General features: G+C 44.3%; 1 protein-coding gene across 8 annotated transcripts; it reads right to left on the bottom strand.

Annotated features, from left to right (window-relative positions):
* Positions 1–205: 205 nt before the first annotated feature.
* On the bottom strand, positions 206–10,275 carry hps5 (HPS5 biogenesis of lysosomal organelles complex 2 subunit 2). Of its 8 annotated transcripts, none has more exons than XM_070550352.1 (26): positions 10,172–10,275; positions 8,651–8,698; positions 8,105–8,235; positions 7,844–7,954; positions 7,704–7,768; positions 7,418–7,610; positions 7,194–7,324; positions 6,850–7,068; positions 6,709–6,780; positions 5,774–5,862; positions 5,508–5,686; positions 5,256–5,414; positions 4,817–4,976; positions 4,573–4,616; positions 4,397–4,451; positions 4,083–4,200; positions 3,667–3,813; positions 3,373–3,432; positions 2,730–3,289; positions 2,461–2,581; positions 2,231–2,380; positions 2,027–2,146; positions 1,805–1,918; positions 1,610–1,716; positions 855–1,140; positions 206–471 (listed from the first exon to the last, which is right to left on the bottom strand). In XM_070550352.1, coding segments are annotated over exons 1-26 (3,501 nt in total). In that variant the 5' UTR covers positions 10,173–10,275; the 3' UTR covers positions 206–410. The 8 variants fall into 8 exon arrangements, with proteins under 8 accessions (XP_070406453.1, XP_070406454.1, XP_070406459.1 ...); XM_070550353.1 differs by having other exon boundaries at positions 4,573–4,613; XM_070550358.1 differs by having other exon boundaries at positions 10,104–10,265.
* Between the last annotated feature and the right edge of the window lie 63 nt (positions 10,276–10,338).

Genomic DNA, 10,338 nt, shown 5'->3' with positions numbered 1-10,338 from the left:
AATAGATTACTTTCTCCAGCTGATCATCATCCTCTTAATCTTAAAAAATTAAAACAATGAAATCTGCTCACAAATTGTTTTTATTAACATGTTAATACCTGAGCACAATATTACAATTTAATCATTTCAAGTTTAATTTTGTCAGAGCGGGATGCGTAACAGCTTTATGTGGTCTTTAAAAACAACATTAGATACGTTATTGCTTGTGCATGCAGAGGCAAAATCTGAATTATTATTGGGCTAAAAGATAACAGTCACTTAAATCTACATCTGAATATTTTTTATATCGACAAACCAAACCAATAACACTGTTGTTGCAGGAAGACGAGCATTCATACGTTTTCTGATCGATATCACAGAGTTGGTGTGATGTCTGATTTGAAATGTTACTGTAACCATCGACGCCCTGATCAGGCATGCTGAGACCAGAGGAAACGATCACAGCGCTCCAGCATCGTCTGGATTATCGCCCTGAAAGAAAGAAAGAAAAAAAAAAACATCTCGTTTTTAAAACGGTTACAAAATATTCCCATGAAAAAAATCTTAAACAGAACTTTTCACATTTGAACCATTTTATCAAAAGAAAGATCTCAGAATCATCAACTGTATTTGGCACATTTTTTTTAGCAGGACTTTAAATCAGACAAATGAGATAAAATAGAGGCAGATCATTCATTGGTTGTCTGTTCACAGTCTACACACGTTTGGTCTTCAATGTTTCACATGAAAACCCAAACTGCTGCAAATCTTTGAATATTTATCTTGTCCTTCTTAAAAGCCGGCAACACAGCTAATATTGGTGTTCTTCCTTCCCTTAAAAGGGTCGTGGCTCCGGTGTGAGCAGCCTGACTCACCTCTGCCTCTTCTCAGCGACTCTCAGCAGCTCACACACCAGCTCGGACTGGGGTGAAAGCGCCAGCTGCACCCCACATTCCTCCAGCACCGCCAAGGCTCGGTCAGGCCCGGCGCTCCGAGCCAACATGAGGGACAGGCTCTCTGGGCTGATCTTTCCTTCACGCTCCGCTGAGCCATTGGTCAAGCTGCTCCCATTGGTCACCTGCTGGGATTCGGCCACACTGCAGTGGTGATGGGACAGCTGGATCAGGGCCTTCCACTCATCCAGAGTCTGGGGTTCAACACCTGGGACAAAACAGGAAGTCAGACCACATCTGTTTAGTATATGTGGGTGATGGTGGCACAGGAGTTAAGTGCTCGCCCTGCAATCGGAAGGTTGCAGGTTCGAGCCCCGCTCTGTCTGTCGCTGTCGTTGTGTCCTTGGGCAAGACACTTAACCCACGTTGCCTGCTGGTTGTGGTCGGAGGGACTGGTGGCGCCAGCGCTTGGCAGCCTCGCCTCTGTCAGTGCGCCCCAGGGCAGCTGTGGCTACATCGTAGCTCATCCCCACCAGTGTGTGAATGGGTGAATGACTGATTGTGTTGTAAAGCGACTTGGGGGGTTGCAGGACTCTAGAAGGTGCTCTATCAAATACAGGCCATTTACCATTTTGTAAAGAATGTTGCAAAACTTTTTATTGCATCAAGCTCAAGTTTAGTTTATTTTAACAACCATCCCTTTAATCCAAGCGCAGCTTTGAGGGAAACTGTTTTACCATCAGGTTCCTCCAGCAGGCTGATGTCGTCCAGCTCACAGATGCTGGAGAACGCTTCAGTGCGACGCTGCAACTCCTTGCACAAGTACAGGTAACCCGTCCAATATCTGCAAACACAAATTAAATAGAAACGTTTAAAATCTGTCCCAGCAATACAAATGTACTTATTTTTTCCACAGTAACCATAAAAAATACCCGTGGCTGCGGCAGGTTTCACACATCTTCTCCTTGGATGAGAAGTCAGCAGGAAGACGAATCAGCAAAGACAAAAGACGTCCATAACCCCAGCTAAAGCAGTGTGAGTGCCACCTGCAGCAAGACAACCAACTGTGATTCACTTTTACTTCACATGCCTGCATAAAGTCGTAGAAATCATAAAGAAACAAAACGTTATTGTTTTTTTAGACAGTTTAACACCTGGGCTGTCCATCGGGAGTCAGAGTGTCGCAGTTTTTAGGAGCATCGTGAGTCAGAGCCAGCTCCAGCCAATCCTGTCTCAGCGACTCCGGTTCAAGAAGAGACTGAAGAAATGACAACCTAACAGGAAAATAATCAACCACGCAGCTAAGAGAAGGTCAGCATCTTTGACATTTCTATAGCAACACCGGTCTGAATATGTACCTGTGCTCTTCAGCTCTGGACTGGACCAGATTATCCAGGTATGGCAGGAAGTGGCTCTGCTGAGCCATGGTGATCACATCGGCAGGAGTGATGGTGGGATAGAACTGGGAGAACGAGCGAACAGCTGCTTCACCGTGCTTCTCATACAGCCTAGATTAGAACACAGAGGTCACATCTTTTAAAATATCAGATCTCTGTATCAAACCTGTTCTCTAGCACCTGTGGGTCACCTGTGCAGATGAACCAGGAGGTGAGGAGCACCCCAGGCCTGCAGCTCTCTCAGACTCCGCAGAGATTTCAGCAAGTCGCCTTTCTGAATAATCTCCACCACTTTGCTGGACTGAGTGAGTTCTGCAGAGAACAACGGATTCAGGAGAAGAAAACTTTAGCTTGAAGTCTATCTTTCTGTGGCTGCTTTGCTTATTTAGCACATTTCATACAGAGAGACAATGCAATTTCTGCAGTCGCACAAAAAACAAACAAAAGATTTGCTTCTGACCCAGCATGGCCTCTATGAAGGAGCTCATCATGTCGGGCTGTACCCGGTGACACAGCAGACACATTCTTCTGACCCGTTCTTGGTCCAGCAGAAAGAAGTACCGACGCAGGAAGGCTGAACATCCCAGAACTTCCTTCTGGTTCCTGAAGCAGCTCATCTCTGTGTAGAGTGAGGCCAGCTCGGTGAGATCAGCTGACAGATCTGATGGGATGGGTGTAGGGGACACCACTCTGACTGGTTCTGGAGGATTCCCACATGGAGCAACAGTGTCAGAGTCTGTCGTCCTCTTGTTCTCACACTGGACTTGTTTTCCTCCCGGCTCAGGAGCATCTTTGGTCTCTTCTGGAACAACCTCTGCAGGTTCTTGATGGTCTGAGCAGGGGTGAAGGTAATCCTGCTCCCACCGGTCCTCTCCTGATCCATCCAGGTTTGAATCAGCTGCGGGAGCTGACCCGAGATCAGCAGGTCCTAGTACACGCTCCAGCACCACCAGCCACTCCAGCAGAGCTTCTCTAAGGCAAACTGGTTCAAGTAGCACCAAAGGATCTTGTATCTGTGAGCTGATGAGAAAAATATTAAAAATATGGTCATTTACTGCTTATTGCAAACACAAAAGACTGAATAAAAACGGAATGGCTCTTACACGGCTTTCTCTGTTGCTGTCCGAAGTTCCTGCATGTCAGCCTCTGGGTTCGATACCTCCCTGTAAAGTCAGTCCCAAAAAATACGAATGATTTAAATAACGGAACAAAACATGCTCACCGTCTGCTTTTGTCCTGCAGCTTGAGAGTTTGGTTTGCAGCTGGTTTTGGTTTGAACACAGCGGCCATTTATAAACATTCTCATTACATCACCAGCCCGTTAGTAAATCCTAGCCTCGATGGAGGAACCCTGTTCATGACAGCTGTAATCCCACCTCAAGAAGCCGTGTACTCACTCGTTCTCCGTTTCCTCTGAGTACAAAGTCACGTTGGAGACGGCGTCCATTTGTCGACACTCTTTGTATTCAGGTTGCTGCCGAAGTTCAGAGTTCATCTGGAGGGTGTTGATCTTTTCTGTTGTCTTCTTGACGAAACTAGAAACACTGACGATTTATAGTTAAAAAAAAAGATCTCACAATTATTGACCAATGAAATGTGTTTAAATTTCACGACTGAGGGGATGAGAAGAACAACCAGTAAAGTGAAGGACAAAAGAATGAGTTCTGAAAATGAATCAGTTCAACAAAGATGTGGGCTTTTAGTGGAAAAGGGAAGTAATGTCACCTGAACGCACAGCTGCTCTACAGTTTCAGTCCACACGGTGAACGAAGAGATCAAAGAAGTAAAAACCACAACCTGTGACTTCATTCACCTGTCTTTGACGGCCTGCAGGGCGATGCGGGGGGGTTTGGGGCGGAATGAGAGTGGGAGGTGAAACTGCAGGCCCTGTTCAGAGCGATCAGCCTCCACGCGCTCGCTGCTCTGTGGATCTGAGTGAAGATGGGGGCAGGAGTGGGAGGAGAGACACAGATGGATGGAGTACTGGAGGGAAGTGATGATGAGAGGCAGCAGACATAATGCAAGCAGGGGGAGAATGTAGATCGTGAAGAGACTTTAAATCAAACGCTGCACAAGGCCCAAAATAAAAGTTGACAAATGCATGACACGGTGGAACAAATATGAAACCTGAAGTCAACAGCAGCTCAGCTAACGGAGTAATTATCCAGCGTTGTTTCCAGCACTGCAGCAGCAAAGCAACATGTATGATTAAAGGAAAGTAAAGGAGTTAAATTATTATCAGTTTAGCTCATTTTTATTGAATTTTATGTCTTTTTTAGGTATTAAACTGAAAATAACTTCACTCTTTCACCAGTGAAATCAGAAGCAGGAAGGAAATTTAGTCCTGCTTCAGACGCACGAATCAGAAAAACAGGAAGAAACAGAAATAAGAAAGTTTGACAAGTTTTATCATTTGTAGATTAAATGTACCGATTACCTTTTTTCATAGAAAAATTATGTTTTAACTGAAAACTCTAGTCTGCAGGATGATGTTACTAATGACTCTGTAGAAATAAAAATGGAGACAGATTATCGCCTGCTTCTCACCATGATCCACTTGATCTTCCTCCTGCATGAAGCTGAACTCCTTGAGCCGCTCCTCCTCTGACGTGGAATGGTTGACGAGGGAGCTCGTCTCCTCGTCCGACTGGCTTCCCCGGCGGCTGATCACTCGATAGATTCCACAGTCCAGGACGTTGAAGCTCTCCTAGGTGTGGACGTTTCTGACATCACTTTACTCACTACTTACACATTCACCAGAGTTACAGAAGAAAACCTTTCAGGAACTAAAAATGTGGCCACTACCTGTGAGCTAAATAATAATTACATCTGGGGCTATGATGTATTCGTCTAATATGAAAGGATTCAGAAACCCATTTGACGTAACTATGTCAATAAAGATATTTTAGCTGAAGATCATCAACAGCCTTAAAGCAAAAAAAAACAAAAACAAAAGTCGGTTTCTATCTTCTGAGATGATTCCTACGTGTGAAGAGATGCTGCTTCTCCGGCTGCTGGATGCAGAGTCCAGCGGCTCCAGCTTTGCCATGACTTCCTCCAGCTGGTTGATCAGTTCTGGGTGTGTGCGGGAGCTGAGCTGGGCCTTCAGGTGCTCAAGGCGGTCAAGAGGAACGCACTTCCTGGCCTGGACAAAGACCCGTTATTCATCTGGTTAAAACTTCTCATTTTTGACCTTAAAACTGCACACAAAGGCGATGTTGGCTAGCTGCCGTCTTACCCTACTGGAGGCGACGGCGTGCTGAAACATGCAGCAGACTGCAGCCGCGAGAGTCCAAGACTCTCTTCGCAGCAGCCGCTCAACACAGCGCTCTGCGGGCAGCAGGGACAGATGGGACAGACGCCCGCTACCATGGAGACAGAACAGCTCACTTCGGTGGACAGCGACATCGACCAAGTCTGCAGAACAAGAGGAATTTCTACAAGTAAGGCAACTCTGGTTGTTCATTCTGTAGGTTTTTACAGACATTTATTCAGAAAACACACCTTTAACTTCTGTCCACAGCAGAACTTGTCCATTCTGAGGTGTAAAGATATAAACGGCTGAATCAGTCCAAGTCAGCAGGTTCTGGTCTCTGCATTAAAACATAAAAGTTTTATCAATAATAATAATAATAATAATAATAATAATAATGCATTGAACTTATATAGCGCTTTTCTAGACACCCAAAGACGCTTTCACACACTCTCACATTCACACACTGCTAGTGATGGTAAGCTACTTGTAGCCACAGCCGCCCTGGGGAGGTCTGACAGAGGCGAGGCTGCCATTTAGCGCCGTCGGCCCCTCTGACCACCACTAACACAGGCAAGTTGGGTGAAGTGTCTTGCCCAAGGACACAACAGCAGGATACCCCTGGCGGGAGCTGGAATCGAACCCATGACCCTCCGATCATGAGGCAACCCGCTCTACCACCTGAGCTACTGCTACTGTTATGTGTAGGAGTGCACCGATTGCAGTTTTTGGCCGATCTAGAAAAAAAACCTGACTTGCTGATACCGATTTAGTCTCATCTAAAAGCAGATTACATCAATGTTTCAATTTCCTTGAATAGAGAAAACCAATATGAATGCTCATGAAACAATACCAATTATAACTGGACACGAAGCATTGTTCTCAAATATAAATGAACACATCATCATAGCTGAACTACAAAATCATATTTGTTCCTTTAGACTTTCCTTTTTCTCATTTTGAAAACAAAACTTTTGTACCTGTTTTGACACACTTGTCCAAAAAAATCTATTCTATTGCAACGATGTGCTTTAACACGAACTAGGGGTGCACCGACTGCAGTTTCTGGCTGATCACGGATCTTGGAGAAAAAAAAAAAAAAACATTGATCGGGGCCGATTGATCGGTGCACCCCTAGTTATGACATGGGTCAGTCAGTATATGTTTAGAAGCCGTTTCATTTTACCCAAAATACAGAAGTTTAGGAAAGGCCAGAGACTGTGGGCTCTTCTGCGCTGGATTGTAATTTGGCTCATTTCTGCAGAAAGAACAAAAACGTATGAGTCTTGATTTTTAAACTAGAGCCATAAGCAATAGCACAACTTACCTGTATGTGATGAGAGGTAGAGGAGGACACGCCAGTAGCTGCTTGAACTGATGAGTGCTCAGAACCTCGCCGGTAAAACTGGCCTCCCATATCCGAGAGCCCGGCCGGGCGCAGTACAGCAGCGGGGGCTGGCCCACCAACAACCCCCTGTTCTGGGGGAAGAAGCAGGCACCGTATTCGCCGTCACGCTCCTTGTTCCCAACTCGCCAGAATTTCTCCCTGCAAGCACAAAAACACTCAACCACTGAAGGCAGGAACAGTTTTTGCTCTTTTGGGCGTTTTGAGTAGGTCTCCATCAGACGTTCCAGATAAAACACAAGGGTGGGAAGTTCACAGATACTTACTTCTCTGTGTCACAGAGGTAACAGCGACTCAGAGAAGACACAAGAAGGCGGCCATCTTGGTATCCAAGCTGAACCACTCTGGAGTCGACAGTGGTGACTGTCTGCACGGGGAAGATCACAAACGTTGACCCCTAGAGACAAGATAGAACATCACGTCACTGAAAAAGTTAAAATACACGATTAGCATAATTTAGATTTCTCACACCAATGTTTACTGTCAGTACCTTGCCCAATTTGGAGGATCCTGCTCGTAGATATGACACTTTGCCTCCAGAATCCCCGGCAAAAACCCTGAGCGAGCTGGTGTCCCAGCACAGCGATGTGATGTTTTGACCTCTGTGCTCCCAGGAGAAGCTGACTCGCTCTGGGCGACCGCGTCGCTCCAGCTGCAGCTCCCACACCACCACCAGACCCTGACTGGATGAGCACAGACAGCGTGAACAATACAGGAAATGCGACTAAACAGATAAGAGATAAGAACATTTCATGACGCCTTGGACAAACGCTGACCTTGTTGTAACTGCAATGAAATCTTCATCATGAGGGCAACATGCCACCTGAGTGATCGATCCCTCCTGAAAGAGGTTGTCCAGTCATTTAAAGGGCAGTTGCATCATTTAGCAACAGATAAATCGGGTTTTCGGTGCCACCTTGTGAGTGAGGATGAGTCTTTGTTTCCAGCCCTCCTTCTGAATCAGGTGCAGTCCTCCAGCTGATGTCCCTAATGCAAGCCACTTCCTTGAAACGGCCAGACAGGTACACTGAACCAAATCAAGGAACAAAACATTAATCAGGTCTTTCCCAATTTAAAATAACATGCTTCTGGGTGCATTTGCACTTTTCTACTAACTTCTAAAAGCTATTCAAGCAACTTCCCAGTGAAATGTAACATCTGAGATGGCAGATCTTACCTTGAGCCGTCCTGAGTCCAAACGCAGAGCAGAAAGAAGCGGATCCAGGCAGTCGAACTCTGCCAGGACAAGGCTGTGGTTCTCTGGAACAGCTGGTATCGACGGCATCGTCACTGGTGATCGAACATCAACTAAACAAGAGAACAGGAGTCAGCAGAGCATAACTTTTTTTTTTAGGAACTTGACTTTTAGTCGGGAGGCAACACATGACTTTCGCTAGTGCACCTCCCCTCCTAAATGATTAAGTCATGACTTTAATTTTACATTGCAGCTTCACAAATAAACATTCAGTCAATTTATTTTTGTAAAACATCACAGAAAGCAGATTTTATGTTTCTATTCCATGGCTGGATCAATTTTCACTTAATCACAACTACAGTAAAGTTTGGGCTGGGTTCACTTGCTGTGGTTTCCATCATGAGAAAGCAGAAGTGCAACCAAAACTAACTCATCACATCAACCGTACAATAAAGGGAAGAAACATTAAAACTAAAATGTCAAGAAAATCAAGAACAATTTAGAAGAGAGAGGTGGGCGTGAATTTACCTCCACTGTTATAGTTGGTGTGAGGATGTGAACCACGTGCAACAATCACTGAATTAAACAGAAAATAAATCAAGATGAGCAAAACTAACTGGCCCCATTTTAAAGAGTTACTCAAGATAAGATACACTGAGCCTTTCTATGTTAATCATCATTACCCAAGCTTTGTTATCAACCAGTTGCTGTTTCAGCTGGATAACCTGCAGATAATTTGTTCTCTGAACCAATCATGCACATTTATTATAAGCACACACAGTAAATGGAGTATATTTAACTGTTTTAAGTATTTTATTGCTATAAATTATAAAAGTACATGAGCTGGAACTGTTTTTCTACTAAACCCCTCCCATGCTGTTAATCAGCTGGTGTTTAACATTTATCCTAAACTAACTAAAACACATTCTGATGCGTAAATTTAGAAAATGATAAGAAACATAGAAGCTGACTTAATCTGAAATCCTTAAAGTTTACTGATATAAAAACCCTTGATGTGTCAAAATAAATGAGACAATTTTTGTAAAACAAAACAAAACAAAAAAAAAAACTCGTTATTTACCCAGCAACTGCTGGGTTAATACCACTGTACATACACAATATTTTCGTAAAAAGTATTGAACTAAAAGAAAACACTCAAACAGGAGTCAGAGCTAAACTGACCGCGGTGAAGTTAGTTTAAAGTTGGACGTTGGATATTCGACAGCCATAAAGTCTTCATGCCGTGCACTGCGGCACAGACAGCGGTAACCTGAGTTCCGAGGACTCGCTAATGGGAACGGTGGTTCGCTTAGGGACTATCAACAAGTTTGTAGTTCTTTTATAAACGAGTACAAAAAAAATAAAAATAAAAGCTTCCAGAATAATTTTCTAAATGACTCAAAATTACTTCTGACTTGTGTTACTAAACTACACTTACAAGTCACAACAGTTTTAACACATTTCACACAATCTGATCTTTTTTATTAGGATTTTATTTCAAAATTGAGGGATTTTTTTTCAATAGTTCCTAGGTAAACATGAGGTAAACTGTGCTAAACTGAGGTAATTAAGCAGATGTGAGGGCACTAGCTAAGAGTTAATATTCCATCAATATTAACTAAAAAAAAAGCCCCGAACAGCCGCACATGACGTTCGAACAGCCGCTAAATGGTCTAGTTGTACTAAACTTTAACACATTAAAGCGTTTTGGGTTTTAGAAGAGGCGAGTCGTTGATTCCTGGCAGCTCGCATCACGAGACCAGCGGACGCGTCTGTTAGCCCTGCTAGGCTAACCTAGCTCTAAAAACTAATGACACCACGTAAAAATCAGATATTCTCAAACATTTTCTCTAGTGTGACAAATTATTTTAATAACCATACACCTCATGGCTGCTTGGCTCCTGACTCGCCTCCCAAACAGCACAGAAACAGTTAGCCAACATGCTAACGCTGAAGCAGCGGGTTGGTCCGCTGGACTCACCGGACACACGGAGCCGCTCTCCTGCGTTACCGCCTCCTAAAACCCCATTAAATGTCTTTTCTACGTACTCCGGGTTTGTGGAGAAAGTCCGCCTGACGCCCCCGTGACTGACAGCCCCTCTCAGCTGATGAGAGGGCACTTCCTGAAAGCAGCGCCAGCTTCCTCAGCTTCTCGGGAAGCGTCAATCAGTCTGGTTACAAACTGAATCAAAACACCAGATCGAATAACCCACAGC

Source organism: Nothobranchius furzeri, chromosome 4 (genome assembly GCF_043380555.1).
Source record: "Nothobranchius furzeri strain GRZ-AD chromosome 4, NfurGRZ-RIMD1, whole genome shotgun sequence".
Classification (NCBI taxonomy): Eukaryota; Metazoa; Chordata; class Actinopteri; order Cyprinodontiformes; family Nothobranchiidae; genus Nothobranchius; species Nothobranchius furzeri.
The sequence above is the reverse complement of the archived record's forward strand: the minus strand, read 5'-3'. Positions and strand labels throughout refer to the sequence as shown.

Coding starts and splice junctions, on each gene's coding strand:
- hps5 (XM_070550352.1), bottom strand. Junction 4,617..4,816: donor GGAAGATCAAGTGGATCATG/GTGAGAAGCAGG, acceptor GTGCGTCTGAAG/CAGGACTAAATTTCCTTCCT. Junction 4,201..4,396: donor TGAGCTGCTGTTGACTTCAG/GTTTCATATTTG, acceptor ATCTTCACTCAG/ATCCACAGAGCAGCGAGCGC.